The following is an 18,605-nucleotide window of genomic DNA, read 5'->3' as shown; positions in this document are numbered from 1 at the left end:
GTTTCAAAATTCTCGGACGAGAACGGAAGCTTGCATGCGGCATTCCGTGATCTTTCACTTTTTCCGGGTGTCGTCCCGCCCGAAATCACAGTTGACGATTTTGTCAACGTCGACAGCGACGTTCAAGCCGTGGCCATCTTGGCTGACGAAGACATTGTGGCGGGAGTAGCGGGCACTCACGAGGACGGTGATTCAAGATTCGGCGCTGTTGCGGTGAGATGGAGGGCACCGGCCTTTCACATCTGGACAATCTGGACAAGATCAAGACCAGCATTTTCCGCTTTATTGCCCAGAGGAAGAAGCAGTCGATGATTAGTGATTTTTTTTCTGTGAAATAAAGTGCATCTTCACATTGTGTGTACAGACTTCAATTCTTGAATGCTCCGAACGGTAAGCTGCCGATATATGTAGTCACATAATGAACCCATTTTTTTTTTTTTTTAATAGGCATCAGCTTGAGGGGAAAGGTTCATTACGGAGGTGCTTTTTGCGGGAATCGTTTATTTGGCCATGAATCAACGAAAGCACCCGGCCCGCTAGAATCGCGACGCCAGCTTTTAACATCGTTCGCTTCAAACGGCAGTTGCTGCTGTCACGCATTCCAATGATTTTGTGGCAGTGACGCTGTCCACCCCTAGCGTGACGTGATTAAATCGAACTAGCTGTGCAATCAAGCCATCATGAGCACTCTGCCAAGTTCGCTTCCCGCCACTGCAGGAGCTAGCGACAAAAGTATAAAATAAATACGTCGTGACGTCTGCACAGCAGATTGGTGCGTTGCTAACAAAGGCTGTGGCCTGCGATGAAGTGAAATGGAGGGACGCTCCACCAACTCTTTTTTTTTTTTTTTTTCACATTCTCGGAGGCAAAAGTGGAGGGTGAGTTCATCATTCAAGTGGGTTGGTTACGCGACAAGTACAGTATCCTTTTTCATGATCGCAAGGGGCGTCTTAAGCCGATTTCTGTATATCAAATTTTCGATATACAGTCGAACCCGGATATATCGAACTCGAAGGGGATCGCGAAATAGTTCGATATATCGATAATTCGATATACGGAAATCGGCTTGCGACGGCACTTACGATGCAAAAAAACGATACTGTATTTGTCGCGTTATCAACCCACTCGCATAATGAACCCACTCTCCACTATTGCACCCGAGAATTTAAAAAAAAAAAATGCGTTAAGGCTAGCTCGCTCACATGCAAGCGACGAGCGGCAGCGACAGAGCGAACATTTTCAAACTTGTTGGAACTGCGTCCCTCTCGCCGCTCGAGCCACCGCGGCAGCTCAAAACAAGGTTTCTTTGTCGCCGCGGCGGCAGGAAATCGCGAGCATTTTCGCTTGCATGTCGATGGCGCACGTCAGTCCGTTTCGGTCGTCTCATCCACTGCTCATTGGCAGCATGCCAAGATGCTGCGCAGCAATAGCGTCAGGGCGCGTTTATCTTTTTATAGCTCCTGCGGTGGCGGGGAGCGAACTTGGCAGAGGGCCCGTGATGGCTTGATTGCACTAGCCTGGTTCGATTTATCATGCCGCGCTTGGGGCGGGCGTCATGATCGCAGCAGCTGACCACGTGCTTTCGCTGATTCATCATGCAAGGATAAACGATAAAAAAATATAAAATAAACATCCCCGCAAAAAAAACAAAATCCCTGCTGCTTTTTAACGTCCGCAGCCGCCATATCTTACGCTACGCCGCGCGTACAGCCCAACGATAGGAAAGAATGACTCTCGCAAAAAAAGAAAAAAACAGAGCTGGCGCTTCTTAACATCCGCAGGTGCCATAGCCACGTCCGCCCCCGCGCTGCCGCACATAGAGGGTTCGCAACATACGCTGGAGAAAGCGTCCGACGTCTGTCTGAAAACAGGCTGAGCTGGCTTGGCGCATGCGTTGCGCGTGCTGAAGGAGAGAGATAGCTCAGCAAAAGAATGGGCACACCCACGTACATGGCTTGCAAACGTCATGTGTTGGCGCGCGGGAAACGACAACTGCAGATGCGCGTGCCTTTGGGGAATGGGCGCGGCGCTGCCCAGACCTGCTGTCGCCGAACTGTCCCCTCTCATTCCTTCCGCGCGTGGCTTGAAAACGTCACGCGGCAAATGGCCAAGGGTGATGTGATCGTCTTTGGGGAAGGCACACTTTCCAGTGCGTGGTGCGGAGTTCGATATATCGAACGACCGGTGAAATTGAGTTCGATATATGACGTGGCTTTCCTATACTTTTACATGGGATTTTCAAGGGGATATTTCGTGAGTTCGATATAACCAAAATTCGATATATCCGGGTTCGATATAACCGGGTTCGACTGTATCGAACTATTTCGCGATCCCCTTCGAGTTCGATATATCCGGGTTTGACTGTATGTCCTTTGAGTGGGCCTGAAAAATTTGCTGAGAACCATTTGCATCACAGTACAGTTGCCAACCAATTTATCAGACATCAATAATTCAGATTTGCGCAATATTTTGGACTTTGTTCAGGAACCATCACGCGCCCCATAGGGATGTGTACATTTTCATGACCAGTATTTTGGCCCATATGATGTCGAGGAGTTTGGTTTTTCAGCCCAAATTTGGTGCCAGCATTACTGTGAAAGTTGGGCTTTGGCCGAAGGCTCCTTTTTTTTTTCTTTCCTTTCGGAATGACATAGGCACGAGCGTGCATCGTCACAGATAATCGATCTTGCACGGTCGTGAAAACGAGGCGAAGCAAAGTCATTCAGACAGACTAGCTTGGCTCTGTGTTCATCATTGCCATCTGAGGCAGTAGCAATAAGGAACACTTATCGTTGTCATCGCAGTATCCCGCCAAAAGTGCGCAGTCAGACTGCAAATGGAACGTGAGCAACATCTGCCACAGCTCACTTCAACGCTGCCACCGGCACCCGTGGGGAAAAGTGAGGGGAAGGGGGATGCATTCACAGAGGCTCTCGTTCCGCTCTCTTTCCCGTGAGTTCCTTCTCACGGTCTTAGCTACTGTCATCAACTATGGAAACTGAATGTTATTGGTTCGCGCGGCACATGCATTCTTTCGCAGCATGACCTGAGCTGGCAGTTTCTGTTTAACGCGAGAGTTGCGATGCTGTTAATTTTAGGCAGATTCGTAGTACTGATGTTCCTGGATTATAGAAGAAAAAATAAGTATCATATTGTCACGCACTTCCCGCGGTCCTTATTGAAGGAAGATGAGGTTTGGCGTAATAAGCAGAAGAGGAGGAAGCTGGTTCTGCCCCGCTCTTGTGTGCTATTCTCTAGCGCAGCCTAAGATCTGTCTAAATAAACGTAACAAGTGTGGTGGAGGTGCGGGGTAAAGATCGCCACGGAACCTCTCCTACTTCGCCGGAGCAGAAGAATTGCTGGGCTACCCCCCCTACGGACGGAGATGGCGCAAGCAGATGTTTCAACGCCGCCCATGCCAGCAGCACAACCGACCATCCCACCGCCTTACCGGGAACACCAACACTTTTATGGCAAGCCTGGGGAAGACGTGGATGACTGGCTCACCCACTACAATCGGGTGAGCAAATACAACCGCTGGGATGCGAATACCAAGCTGGCGAATGCGGTATTCTTTCTTGAAGAAACTGCACTAACATGGTTTGACAATCATGAAGCATCCCTTACCGCCTGGGATCGCTTCATGGAAGAAATGAGAGCGGGATTCGGCGATGCCGATGCTCGAAAAAAGAGCGCAGAACAGACTCTGGCTCAGCGAGCGCAAGTACCGGGGGAGACCTGCACAACTTATATAGAAGAAGTCCTCAAGCTATGCAGAATAGTTGATGATCGAATGACAGAAGAAGACAAAGTGGGCCACCTCCTCAAAGGAATAGCGCAAGATGTGTACAACTTTCTCATCTGCAAGGAGGATTTGAATACCACCGCTGATGTAACACGGCACTGCCGCACGTTTGAATCTTTGAAGCGACGCCGTATCATTCCGAAGTTTGGTCGGCTGCCTAATGTGACAACTGTCGCTAGTGTGGATGTGTCTGAAACGACAAGCCTGGCAGATACAATTAGCCAGATTGTCCGCGAAGAGCTTCGGAGGCATCAAGATATTGGGGACCACGTCAGACCCGTCTACAGGAGTACCTCTTCGTCAGACAGCCCATCTTCTACCTGTTATGATCCCTCTGTTACATCTCCTTCAAACACCCGATGCTCTGCTGCTCATCGCCCGAACATCCAGCCTCTCAACATCAACGCCTACAACAGCGAGCACTCTCGTCCTCCTCGTCGGCCACATCCAGAGCATGAAACGTTTAATACAAGCGACGATAAGCCTTATTCATCGAATGAACGTGAGCCCCCAGTGTGTTATGCCTGTGGAATGATCGGCCACATTTCCCGCTTTTGCCGCAACCGTCGTTCGTACCAGCAGTATCGCCGACAGTGGGTGAACTCCCGTACAAGGCTTCCTGCTGACAATGATGATTCATATAGAAGAACACCTGGCCGGAATGAGTACAGAGCAACAGCTAGCCGACAAGAACGCAGAATGGTGCTGAACCGAAACGAATCACCGGCCTCTGACTGTAGCCTGACACCACCATCTCGGCGCCTACGACAATCCCCTTCTCCCCGACGACGGTCGTCACCTCCGGGAAACTAGTGAGTGCGGCCGATGGAGGTGAGGTCGCAAAAGATTCTAGCTTACCCATGCCTCTGCCCATTTCGATGTTAAAAAACCGAATTGAAGCGTTTGTGGACGGTGTACGTGCTATGACGTTGTTGGACACAGGTGCAACTATTTCTATTATAAGTCTCGCTTTTAAAAACTGCCTTGGTCGTAAAATTATGTTTGCTTGGGATAGTGCGACAACATTATGTGGTGTTGGTGGCGAACCGCTTAACCCACTTAGAGTCTGTTCCGTGAATCTTGTTATCGCCGGCCACATATTCCGAACTGAATTCGCAGTACTTACTCGATCAACGCATGACGTAATTCTTGGACTCGATTTTCTGGAGCAATGTGGGGAGACATTTCTGTGAGCACTCGAATTGAATCTGCTTTGTGTGAAAATTCGCGGACCCATCCTAGCACGCTTTCGGTTTCGGAAGACATAGTCATTCCTGCAATGTCAGCAGAGTTTATACGAGTTGTGAGTTCCAGCTGTGCCAGTGATGCGTTCGACGCTGTGGTTGAACTACTCACCCTCAACTGCGCGAAGAAAAGTATTCTGATTCCCCGCTGCATCATCTCAGTCATTAATGGCCATTCTTCTTTGTGGACGACTAACTGCTCTAACGAACCTGTTGTATTACCACGTGGTCTAAAACTTGCCAACTTTGACGAAGACACTTTTAAATCAGTGGCCGTGCTCAGCACAGACAATTCCTAGCCTACCGCATGCTCAGAAGAAGATGAGACAAAATTTCTTGCCATGATTAACAAATCTCTGCCAACAAGTGACCGTCACAGTTTAGTGGAAGTTCTGGCGAAACATACTGCGGCTTTCGATTTCTCTCGGGACTCGCCACCACGGATTCCCATTTCCCGTACTCAGCACCGAATCAATACAGGAACTGCTGATCCAATCCGCCAGAAGCCTTATCGTGTATCCCCATCAGAGCGCCAAACAATCGAAGAACAAGTTCGTGACATGCTGCATAAGGGCATCATTCAGGAATCGTCTAGTCCGTGGGCTGCCCCTGTGATTCTAGTCAAAAAGAAAGATGGCACATGGCGATTTTGTGTTAATTATCGACGTCTGAATACTGTTACCAAGAAGGACGTGTATCCCCTGCCACGTATTGATGACACCATTGATTGCTTACATTCCGCCTCCTATTTTTCCTCAGTTGACCTGCGATCAGGCTATTGGCAGATCCCCATGCACCCGGAAGATAAAGAAAAGACGGCATTCGTCACCCCAGACGGGCTGTATTAATTTAATGTGATGCCGTTTGGATTATGTAACGCTCCAGCCACGTTCGAAAGATTCATGGATACAGTTTTGCGCGGGCTGAAGTGGCACATTTGTATGTGTTATTTGGACGATGTAGTGATATTCGGGAAAACTTTTCATGAACACAACAGTCGATTAGAGGTTGTTTTGCAGTGTATTGAGAAAGCTGGTCTGGTACTCAATTCCAAGAAATGTCGTTTTGGAGAACGCCAGACTGTGGTACTTGGACATCTCATAGACAAGGATGGAATCAGGCCTGATCCGAAAAAGATCGAAGCTGTCACTTGTTTTAAATCGCCGAAATCGTTAAAACAGCTCAGGAGTTTTTTAGGGCTTTGCTCCTATTTTCGGCGTTTTGTTCCGAAATTTGCTGATCTAGCATATCCCCTTACTTGTCTTCTGCAAAAAGATGTGCCTTTCAAGTGGACTGCCGATTGTGACTCCGCCTTTCGACAGTTAAAGTTTATTTTGACATCAGGACCAGTACTACGCCACTTCTGTCCATCAGCTCCAACAGAACTTCACACTGAAGCCAGCGCAGTTGGAATTGGTGCTGTGCTCATACAGCGCCACAATGGCGATGAACATGTCGTTGCGTATGCAAGCCGTTCTTTGAGCAAGGCTGAGCGTAATTACACAGTAACTGAACAGGAATGCTTAGCTGTTGTATTCGGTGTGCAACGGTTTAGGTCATATCTTTATGGATGTGCATTTAAAATTGTGACAGACCATCATTCCTTATGTTGGCTTGTAAACCTTCGTGACCCCTGTGGACGCCTTGCGCGGTGGGCTTTGCGCCTTCAAGAATTCAATTTTACTGTGTCTTTTAAGAGTGGTCGTAAGCACGGTGATGCTGACTGCTTGTCACGGTTGCCACTTGAAAGTACTGATTGCGACAATGAGGTCTTGGATGAATATATAGCTGCTATCTCTACAAGTTTCCCTGATGTTGGTGAATTCAAGATTGCGCAGCGGCACGACAACGAGTTGGCGCTGCTTTTTGAGGCAGCACAATCCCGGAACCCTACGACCTCATTCTGCATTCGTGACGGTGTACTATACAGGAAGAACTACTCGTCAGTAGGTGCGCGGCTTCTTCTGGTAGTTTCTACAAGTCTTAGGTGTCAGGTTCTTCGGGTAAAGCACGATGGTGCCACAGCTGGACACTTGGGTTTTGCAAGAACATTGCACAGGACTAAGGAACGTTTTTATTGGCCGAAGATGCGTCAAACTACTCAACGTTATGTGGCCAGCTGCCTCCAGTGCCAGCGTTTCAAGCACCTAACCTGCTCACCGCCGGGTCATCTTCAGCCTATAACGCCACCACGAACCCCATTCGAACAGGCAGGAATTGATCTTCTAGGACCGTTTCCCCGTTCCTCCAACGGAAACCGCTGGGCCATAGTGTGCGTAGACTATCTTACGCGGTACTGTGAAACTGCTGCTATACCGTCAGCCACTGCTTCTGATGTCTCGGCGTTCCTCCTACGGTCCATCATTCTTCGACATGGGCCTCCTCATGTGTTAATAAGCGATCGTGGCCGACAGTTTACGGCAGAAGTTGTAGAAGAACTTCTTCGCCTCTGCTCATCCCATTTTCGCCATTCAACTCCTTACCACCCACAAACAAACGGTCTTACCGAACGCACCAATCGGACGCTTAGCAATATGCTCACAATGTATGTCGACTCCCGCCACAAAAACTGGGATGAAGTCCTTCCGTTTATAACATACGCATTTAACACTGCTAAGCACGAAACGACAGGCTACAGTCCGTTTTTTTCTTCTCTATGCACGACCTCCACGAAGCACTTTGGACACGTTTCTGCCTTTCTCACTCCCTGCTGAAACTTCACTAGCGCATACTCTCTCCTTGGCTGAAGAAGCTCGCCGACTCGCTAGACTTCGCACTCTAGCCTCCCAGGAACGCTACAAGCAACGCTACGACAAGCGTCATCAAGATGTTAATTATGTCCCTGGTGACTTGGTGTGGCTTTGGACGCCGTTGCGTAAGCGCGGCTTGTGCCAAAAACTGTTGCACCACAATACTGGCCCTTTCGTTGTATTGGAACGCCTCAGCGCAGTAAACTTTGTAGTCTCTCGCGTGACCACCCAAGGGCGTCGTTCTCGAAGACTCAAGTAGTCCACGTGGCCCGCATGAAGCCCTTCTATCAACGTGACGGACCTTGACTCGCCCGGCGGGCATCGTCTGCGAAGGGGGCAGTGTCACGCACTTCCCGCGGTCCTTATTGAAGGAAGATGAGGTTTGGCGTAATAAGCAGAAGAGGAGGAAGCTGGTTCTGCCCCGCTCTTTTGTGCTATTCTCTAGCGCAGCCTAAGATCTGTCTAAATAAACGTCGTAACAATATGTTAATCTGAAATATGCGCTATGTTGAAATTTGTAGTTCTGAGATATTTTTACATTTAAAACATTGAAAATCAGTTGGTTAATTAGAAAAATTCGTTTACATGGTGTTTGTAGTAACGAGATTTGACTGTAGTTGGACCATATTTGCTGAGTCTTCCCGGCATTGCAAGTTCACGCGGTCCAGCATTTCAGTGAAACTGCGGGTAACGTGAACATTTTCGTGTTGTTCCGTAATTTTTAAATATGAACACAAATAGAATAACACACGTATTCAATTCGTATTCGAAATTTATAATAATTGCATGCACCCATAGTAAAAAATATTAGTTTGTTAATGCTGAGTTTCTTTTTATAGCTGTGTTTCGTGGAATATATCTTGTGTTTAGCTTGAGCTTTTTGTGCTGACACTCAAAATCATTGTAATGCATTTTATTTCACCTCGCAACCAATGTTTATAATTCATAATTATTTTTCAACCAAGAATTTGATGTCGGCTCACCTGTTATTTTATATTAGGTGTTAATGCAATGCAGACGTAGTGCATGACGGACTGTTTTTCCCCCCAGGCAGTGCTTTTGTGTACAGTTGTCAGTGCGAGAAGGTTTTAGTCTGTTTCTCACCAGGGTGTTTCATATCTCCCTTCTCCCACAGGATATGGTCAGGGACGTGTTTCAAGGTGACCAGCAATTTGTAGGAGCTCTGGACAAGGTGAGCATCTCTGCACCAAGCCTGTACATGGATTTCTAGCAGCTCTTCTTACAAGCTTCATTTCTTTTGACAACTCTAGCAGACTAAGGTTGCACTGGCTTTGTCTGACCACAATTGGAAAGCTGTGTAGAACTTTGTTCGTGAGCTCAGACTTGGATTGGCTGTGATAGAATGGTATGGGTTTGGATTATTGAGTGCAGTTGAATCATTGAATCATTGGATTTGATTCATGATAAAATATCTTGCTACCCTCGCACCTTCCCTTTATAATGCCCAGTTGGGAAAAGGTAGAAGTTCTGGCCTTTTCAATGCAGGTTTGCAGAAGCTTGCAGATTTCTCAATGACTGTTGCTGCTTAATTGCAATTAATACTGTAAAAGCTTGTTAATTCGAACTTGAGGCGACTGGAAAATTGTTCGAATTAAGTGGAGTTTGAATTAACGAGCTGGCAGTAAAAAAAGTGATCGCACCCGGTCGCTCGGGTCAAAGCCAGAACAGCCATATCTGAGATCATTATCGTGGAATGTGCACTACTGCACATTTGTAGAGGGCATCATGGGAGTCCAAACACCAAAGGAAATAAAAATAGCCATTCAATTTATGTGCCTGGAACTACAGTCGAACCCGGATATATTGAACCCGGATAATTCGAATTTTGGTTATATTGAACTCGCGGAAAATCCCCTTGAAAATCCCATGTAAAAGTGTAGGAAAGCTGCATTGTATATCGAACTCAATTTCACCGGTCGTTCGATATATCAAACTCTGCACCACGTATTGGACGGTGCGCCTGCTCCAAAGACTATCGCATCACCCTCGGCCGTTTGCCACATGACGTTTTCAAGCTACGCACGGAAGGAATGAGAGGGCACAGTTTGGCGACGGCTGGTCTAGGGCAGCGCCGCGCCCTTTCCCCAAAGGCGCCCACATCTGCGGTGATCGCTGCCACACGCCAGCACGTGACGTTTGCAAGACATGTGCATGAAGGAACAAAAGGGAACCATTGTAGCCGTGATGTTTGGGAGCGGGGAAAAACATGATAGAGCGAAGTGGCGCAAGGGTGTGCCCACTCTTCTGCTGAGCTTTATCTCTCCCCTTCCTCTCTCGGTTTTCGTTCGCAGCAGCACGCACTACGCATGCACGGACAAGGCAGCTCAGCCCATGGCAGATGCTTTATCCAGTGTGTGTTGTGAACGCTCTGCGCGGCGGCTGACGTGTGATGCGCGTCTCGTGTCTTCATGCTGCACATGCGTAGCTACGGCGGCTGCGGACGCAGAAGTGGCAGTTTTTTTTTTTTTTTTTTTTTTTTTTTTTTTTTTTTTTTGTGGGAGTCATTCATCCTTGCCGTCGTGCTGAACGCGCGGCGTAGCGAAGCCATGGCGGCTGCGGACGTTAGGAAGGCTCTTTTTTTTTTTCATTTTGCGGGCGTCGTCCATTCTTCCATCTATGAATCAACTAAAGCACGCAGTCAGCTGCGATCATGACACTGACTTTTAGCATTTTTTCTTCAAACGGCATTTGCAGCTATCACACTTCCAATGACTTTGTGGCAGTGGGCTATGCCTGCCCCAAGCGCGGCGTGATAAATCGAACCAGGTTTATGTAATCAAGCCATCACGGGCACTCTGCCAATTCGCTTCCTGCTACCGCAGGATTTTTCAAAAGTGTAGTCAAAAGATAAGCACGCCGTGAAGTTATCGCTGTGTAGCATGTTGACACGCTGGCAATAAATGAGCTGTGGTTGCGGCGGTCGAAACGGAGGAAAGCGGTTTCGAATGTTTTTCTTTCTTTTTTTTTTTTTTCAAATTCTCGTGGGCGAAAGGGGGGGGGGGGTGGATTCATTATGCGACTGGGTTGATTACGCGACACAGTATCATTTTTCATGATTGCAAGTGGCGTCTCAAGCTGATTTCTGTATATCAAACTATTTCGCAATCCCCTTCGAGTTCGATATACAGTCGACGACCTATTTTCTGGACATCCAATTTTTCGGATGTGCTTGATTATTCGGATGTGCTTGATTATTCGGATTTTTTCCCAGCCCCAGGACATACCTTATAAAGTTAATGTACTACGCTGCTCAATATTTCGGACACTCTATTGAGGGCTATTCGATTTTTCGGACATTCCAAGTATCAGCCGGGCCAACCACCACACATTTTAGCGGTGTCGCTGCCATCTTGTTTGTTTACTTTTTTCTTCGATAGCCCTGAAAACGGTGCCGGCCTTGCATGCCGCTCTTCAGCTAAACTGACGCTGGATCGAGGCTGTATTATTTGCCTAGCAGCTTCCGTTTCCGGGACAATGTGCCGTCGCTGCTCGCCGCTGGAGTAGTTTTTTTTTTTTTTCTCTTTTAGCGTGATCGTTTCGACTGCCCGTCCCTCTGTGCTTGCCGTGCGTTTCACGTGCGTTGCCAAGCGTAGCGAATAGGCCTAGCCGTGGTTGTGCTGATGCAAGAACTACGTTCTGTCGCTACTGTGTCTCGCATTTAATTGAATCGGCTCCAGTTCTTCAAGAAGTTGTTTCTGGATATTATAAGGAGATTTTTTTTTTTTTTTTTTCCGTGCAACGCGGCAGCGAGAAGGCACTTAAGGAAGTCGATGTTGTGATCCAGTGGTTAGGGGTGGTGATGTGCCTCGACAGTGGGAAAACCTACTCTGTCGATTTGCTTGGAGCACTTGGTATGCTCGCGGGATTTGTGCTGAATGATAAATCAGCGGCCTTGGACGAGGAGAGCGTCGTCGAGCAGCTGTCAGACAGTGAGCAGCTCATTCACGACCTTCGCACTGCTGGTGTCGAAATTCCATTGGCCATATCTCGCTTTCAGAGTTCACAGACGTGGACCACGAGTTGGAACTGTGCACTGGGCTCATAGATGCAGAAATTATTCGCCAAGTGCTTGCAGAGTTTGAGAGCGATAACGACGATGACTCACCTACAGCAGCGCAGCGGACACAAGCTGAGCTTATGCAAGCGAAATTCAGGCGGACCTGTTAGCATGGAAGCGGAGTGTGGTGCAGAAAAGCATTCATCACTTTTTCTGGCCTCAAAGTGAATAATAGGCATTGAATTGATCTTTTTTGGTGCACATTTGTTTTTTCGGACATTTTCGTGGTTCGTTGAGAGCCTGAAAAATCTGTCGTCGACTTTATCTGGGTTCGACTGAAATATACCCATTTGAGTGTCAGGCATCATAATGACACTATTTATGCTTTAAGGATATGTTAATAACAGCAGAATGTCGATCGAAGCATAATCGGTCATTTGCATTCGTTTGCGCTTTCTTTACCGCAACTCGAGAAACGTGTGCAACTTGCCCAGCCTTTCCAGCACTGCATCTTAATGCTGATCGATGGAGAAATAGTGCACAGCCAGATTGAGTGCCGATGCTGCTTCGCATGCACTCAGGGGTGGCAATGGATCGTCCACTTTGTCGGACTCGTCGTCACTGTCAGGCGTGCTACCCGCGCGTGGGTCATGCTGCTGACTGCATGGAGCCTCTATAATCTTGGCGTCACTTAAAGGCCCCGGCCCCGATGTCTCCATGCTGTCGTTTACGTCCACAAAGCTGACGAAGTCAACACCCTCTGATAAAACAGCGTAGGCAGGATACAGCACGACGGAATCATCACCTTGAACCACTTGAGCAGGCAGCGTTCCACAATGTTGCCAGCATGTGGCAAGCTCCGAGCAAGTTGACATCGTATGGCTTCCCACTTTCCATACACACAAGAATCTGCTCTAAGAGGTGGCACCTGTAGAGTGTCTTGAGATTTTTAATAATCCCGAGGTCCATAGGCTGCAGTACAGCAGTTGTTTTTTTTGGCAAAAATGCTAGATGGATCGCCTTCAGTCTGTTGATGTCACAATGTGCTGCGAACTTTGTCTAGTGTGCGCAGCCAGTCCGCAAAGATTGCACACGTCATCCACAACTTTTTGTTCCTAGTGTACTCAACAGGGAGAGTCTTTAGGTCGTTAAAGCAACGAGGCTTCGCTGCTTTGTCTATCGCAAGCAAGCAGCACCGTTCCGTGCCTCTCACGTTCGCACATACCAGCACGGTAGCCCTTCCTTGCTTCGCTTCCCACCTGAGCACTTATTACCATTATATCTCAGTCTCGCTTGGGAGCAATTTAAAATAAAATGCGTGTTCATCAGCATTGAAAACATCACTGAGCGAGTAATCAGCAAAATACTGCTTTGGTGCACTTGAGAACCAATTTTCATAGGTTTCTTTGTCAATTGTGGCTGGCTCTCCAGAGACGTTTTTAAATGTCAGCTAGTGGCGGGCCTCGAAACGAGATAACCAGCCTTCCGACACACTGAAGCCACTGATGCCCATTTGGCCAGCGAAATCCACTGCCTTTGCTGCAATTATGGTTCCACCTAATGGAATAATCGGACTGCAAACATCCTTTATCCATGCACCGACAGCAGTCTCCATCTCGGGGTAAGTTGACGTCCATAGTCATTTCTGCGAGGGCTCAATCTCCTTTTTGGTAGGCGTCGATGATAGAGTCCTTGTTCTTGATGTAGGTAGACAACATGCTTTTTTTGATGGCATACTTCTCGGCAATTGCTGTCTCTGTTAAGAGAGGACATTCGACCACCTGCAATGTTTCCATTTTTGTCTTTAAATCCTTTGCCGAGTACTTTCTACGGCTTTTGCAAAGTCAATGAGACGTCACCGGCGAGACACCAAGCCACTGAGCAAGCCCATGCAGCACGCGGCAACAAGCGTAAAAGACTACTCATGGTGGTGCGTCCCACTGATCGCGGCTGCCACAGCACAACGAAGACCGGCAACAGCTTACGCCGGAGCAATGGCGGCACCCGCGTGTCAGCAGAAGCCTGCTATGGCATACGCCGGAAGCTCCAGCAATGAAATTCACTTCTTGCCTCGTGCGTGCCAAATTGCGCGCTGGCTCATTCTTTCTGATCGTTCTGCATATTTAAAGAAAAAAATTTAATGCATTGTACTTGTTACGAGACGACTTCTATTTACGAGAAGCAGTGTCGGCCATTGGCTCCTAGTTCAGTTCTTCCACTCTTGCTCCAATTGCACCTTTCTGCGCCAAGTGCGATTTGCTTCGCCATCATGATACAAACTTCAAAAAATGCGTCAGAGTAGTCCAAAATGAATCTATCGAGCAATGATGATGATAATGACAGGGCTGTAGAGGGATCAGATGTACGCAGCCAGAGCCGAGGCGAAGTTGTAGTTATGTAAAGCCATCTATTGCATTGAATGCAACCTCATACATAGTCGTTTGAGCAAAATAATATATAAAGCAGGGTGCCTTGACGCCGCCGACGCGGCGCTGCTAGCTTTCGCTAAGGTGGCTAGAAAGAGAGGTATGATTCCTTCAGGACCCCTACTGTGGGAAATAGAGTTTTACCAAACCAAACAAATGAACGCGGCACGCTTTTCATAGAGAGGGGTGGCTCTCCAAAGTTGCGAATCTGAACGTTTGGCACTTTAAATTGAGGTCAAATCGCGCTGAGTTCTGATCGGCGGCAGATCGAGAAATACGCTCTCCACCGTTCGAAGATCGTGATCCATGCTATTCCCATTCGGCATCCGCGAGCGAACACCCGAAGCAGAAAACAAAGGGACAAATTTGCGCTAAACACGCACTGCTATTTGGCTCCGAAAGCATATGACCCATGGAGGAAGGAAACCTTCCTCCATGATGTGACCCAAGTGACCACTTTTGGTTGGCTGTCAGCGTCGATTGCTTGCGGCTGGCGCCATATTGAAAAGGTCGCGTAGTTAGGCCTAGCTAGTTTGCCAATGTTCCGACGACCATAGTGTAAAACGGGGAAAATTTAGGTTCGGGTGTCATACTGGCCTAAAAACCGAAGAAAGGTGCAAATAAGAGGCGCGCCGGTGACACGGCATCCTGTTATCAGCAATCAGCAACAAAGCGCCAACGCTCCGCAATGGGCCGACAAGGACGTAGCCGGTGGGACTCGGCACGACAGATAGGAGAGCGAACGAATCCTTTTAAGCTATTCTTGCCGCGTACGAGCATCATAATCATGACGATGCAGACGAAAAAGGGATACCTGTGCAGTTACCATGGGCGCGACAGATAGAGCACTCGGAAAACTTAGTTGAGTGGTTGCAGCGACGATCGCGTGTGGCATGCGGAATCGCAAACTTTGTCGAAATATATTTGCTTCTGAGTTGCAGGGGCAATTATCTCGATTGGAAACGGTGCATTCACACCAAAAACCAGTCATAACTCATTTTATCAAGTTGCTGTTAGCCTTGGTAATTCAAAAATATGCCCAAAACGTTTTTCGCCAATTTCTCAAAATTGAATTTTGAGCAGTCACCAGGTCAATATTTCTGGTCCTGCTCTTGCTACAGTTATTTTCTTTTGCTAGAAAGCTAACCTCATGTATCTTTTGACACCAACGTAAATGTAATAACCATACGGAAAATTTAATGTAAAGATTGTCTTGGCACCAAAATCGACATTTCCTTTAAAGATTTTTTTATGGTGTAACTTTGGCTCAAATTGGTATAGAATATTATTTTTTCTTTAATTTACTTTCCAACCATTCCTAATCATATTGATATCAGAACTTGCCATAATTTAAATCTACATGTTCTGACATATTTTTGCTTGTTTTTTCAAAACAGCATTTTTTAGGGTGTTGCGATTTCGGAGGAGCGATACAGTCGAATTCGGATATATCGAACTTGAAGGGGATCGCGAAATAGTTCGATATATCAATAATTTGATATACAAAAATTTGCTTGTGACGGCAATTACGATGCGAAAGAATGATACCGTATTTGTCGCGTAATCAATCCATTTGCAAAATGAACCCACCCTCCACTTTTGCACCTGAGAATTTGTAAGAAAAAAAAAAGCGTTAAGGCCAGCTTGCTCACATGCAAGCGATCGAGCGATCTCAGCGACGAGCGGCAGCGACAGAATGAAAAATTTCCAACTTGTTGAAACTGCATCCCTCTCGCCTCTCGAGCCACCACGGCAGCTCAAAACAAGGTTTCTGGATCGCCGCGGCAGAAATCACGAGCGTTTTTGCTTGCATGTCGGTGGCGCACAACACTACACTCTGTTTCGGTCGTCTCATCCACAGCTCATTTCTTGGCAGCGTGCCAAGATGCTTCGCAGCGATAGCGTCAGGGTGCGTTTATCTTTTGATAGCTCCTGCGGTGGCGGGGAGCGAACTTGGCAGAGTGCCCGTGATGGCTTGATTGCACAAGCCTGGTTCGATTCATTGCGCCGCGCTTGGGGCGGGCGTAGTCTACTGCCACAAAATCATTAGAAAGTGGGATAGCTGCAAATGCTGTTTGAAGCAAAAAATGCTAAAAGGCGGTGTCATGATCACAGCTGACCGCGTGCTTTCGTTGATTCATATATGCAAGGATAAACGACTCCCGCAAAAAAAATATACTGCCGCTTCTCAACGTCCGCAGCCGCCATATCTTATGCTACGCCACGCGTACAGCACAACGATAAAAATGGGCCACTCGCCAAAAAAAAAAATAAATAAAAGAGAGATATCTGCCGCTTCCGCAAGCACCATAGCCACGTCCGCGCAGAGGGTTCACAACACACGCTGCAGAAAGCGTCCGACGTTCTTTTTGAAAACTGGCTGAGCTGGCTTGGCGCATGTGTAGCGCGTGCTAATGCGAACGAAGGCCGGGAGCGAGGAAGGAGATAGCTCGGCAAGAGAATGGGCACACCCTTGTGCTTCGCTCTATCATGTTTTTCCCTCTCATTCCCACGGGTTCTCTCTGGTTCATTCATGCACATGGCTTGTAAACGTCACATGCTGGCACGTGGGAAACTATAACCGCAGATGGGCGCTTGTAGGGAATGGGCGCAGGGCTGCTCTAGACCAGCTGTCGGCGAACTGTCCCCTCACATCCCTTCCGCGCGTGGCTTGAAAACATCACGCGGCAAGCGGACGAGGGTGATGCGATCGTCTTTTGGGGAAGGCACACTTTCGAGTGCGTGGTGTGGAGTTCGATATATTGAACGATCGGTGAAATTGAGTTTAATATATGGCGCGGCTTTCCTATACTTTTACATGGGATTTTCAAGGGGATATTCCGCGAGTTCGATATAACCAAAATTGGATATATCCGGGTTTGACTTATGTGGAAAAGCTGGGCTTGTTTTTCTTCTGAATAAAATGCTTCATGATGATACATACTCATTGTTTTTATAGAATAAATACTTCAAATGATCATTGGTATAGATAATGCATGTAATACTTTCTTTCTTAGTGTTGCACTTCCTTGCTGCAGAACACCTTGTAATAATGGACAGGGAAGGCAACGGCAAGATAATACCGTAAATCGATTTGTTCACAATAGCTGAGTTGATATATCGGCTTCTTGGTGGACAACAGACCTTTTAGAAACGGCACACAGGTGCTCCAAAGTGCTCCAAATCACTTGTCAAGCTGCTCCAATGTGCTCCAAAGTCCATTTTGTACTGCTCCAAAAGTTGCTCCAAATCGCAGTTTGGCAGTAGCAGCACTGCTAGTTTGATACCGGCATGTTCGAATTATTGGTAGTTTTGGTCCATTGATATACATAGGGCTTTGTAGGGACCTGGGCATCAGTTCAAATTGACTGTAGGCTTGAATTTAGCCATTTCGAATTAAGTAGCTTTTACCTCAGAGGAGTTGTCTAATACTAAAAATATGCAAGTCACAGTACTACTCAGTGCAAAATAAACATTCAGCGCAGTGTATGAAGCTTAAGCCAAAATCTAAATCGCTCGATCACGGGCTCATGTGAACACTCCCTCTTTAGTCGCTGACATTGTGGCTTTGCTAAATTTGACATTTTTTTTGCTAACAGAAGCGTAATTCTGTAGTAGTTTTGCCTTAAGGCGGGAGGCTACCCTTGAGCATCAACTTTTTTTATTTCTTGAGATATCTTAAAATTATTAGGGTAGGCTTATACAGTCGAACCCGGATATATCGAACTCGTAGGGGATTGCGAAATAGTTCGATATACAGAAATCGGCTTGAGACGCCACTTGCAATCATGAAAAATGATACTGTATTTGTAGCGTGGTCAACCGGCTCGCATAATGAACCCACCTTCCACTTTTGCCCCCGCGAATTTCAAAAAAAAAAAAAAAAAAAGACGTTCGCTGCCACGTTTTTTTCGTTTCGACCGTCGCATCCACAGCTCATTTATTGGAAGCGCACCAAGATGCTACACAGCGATACAGTGTCCGACACTGTAGCAGTGATAACGTCACGGTGTGTTTATCTTTTGACTATACTTTTGATAGATCCTGCGGTGGCAGGGAGTGAACTCGGAGAGTACCCGTGATGGCTTGATTGCAGAAGCCTGGTTCGATTTATCACGCCGCGCTTGGGGCGGGCATAGTCCACTGCCACAAAATCATTGGAAAGCGTGATATAGCTGCAAATGCCGTTTGAAGCTAACAATGCTAAAAGTCGGTGTCAAGATTGCAGCTGACCGCATGCTATCGTTGATTCATAAATGTAAGAATACACGACTCGCAAAAAAAAAAGAAAGAACCTGTCGATAGCTTACGCTGCGTCGCACGTTCAACACAAGTAAGGACGACTCTCGCAAATGAAAAAAA

At 47.2% G+C, this 18,605-nt stretch overlaps 1 protein-coding gene across 1 annotated transcript in view; it reads left to right on the top strand.

The window, feature by feature from the left end:
- Cul2 (cullin 2) overlaps positions 1 to 18,605 on the top strand; it is a 99,277-nt gene that overhangs the window by 28,003 nt on the left and 52,669 nt on the right. Inside the window, exon 8 of the mRNA XM_084595568.1 lies at positions 8,935 to 8,991. Coding sequence (XP_084451694.1) covers positions 8,935 to 8,991 — 57 coding nt within the window. The remainder of the gene's footprint in view (positions 1 to 8,934; positions 8,992 to 18,605) is intronic.

Source organism: Amblyomma maculatum, chromosome 2 (assembly GCF_055883805.1).
Source record: "Amblyomma maculatum isolate TAMU_Amacu chromosome 2, ASM5588380v1, whole genome shotgun sequence".
Classification (NCBI taxonomy): domain Eukaryota; kingdom Metazoa; phylum Arthropoda; class Arachnida; order Ixodida; family Ixodidae; genus Amblyomma; species Amblyomma maculatum.
Note: the sequence above shows the minus strand (reverse complement) of the source record. Positions and strands in the feature narration are given on the sequence as shown.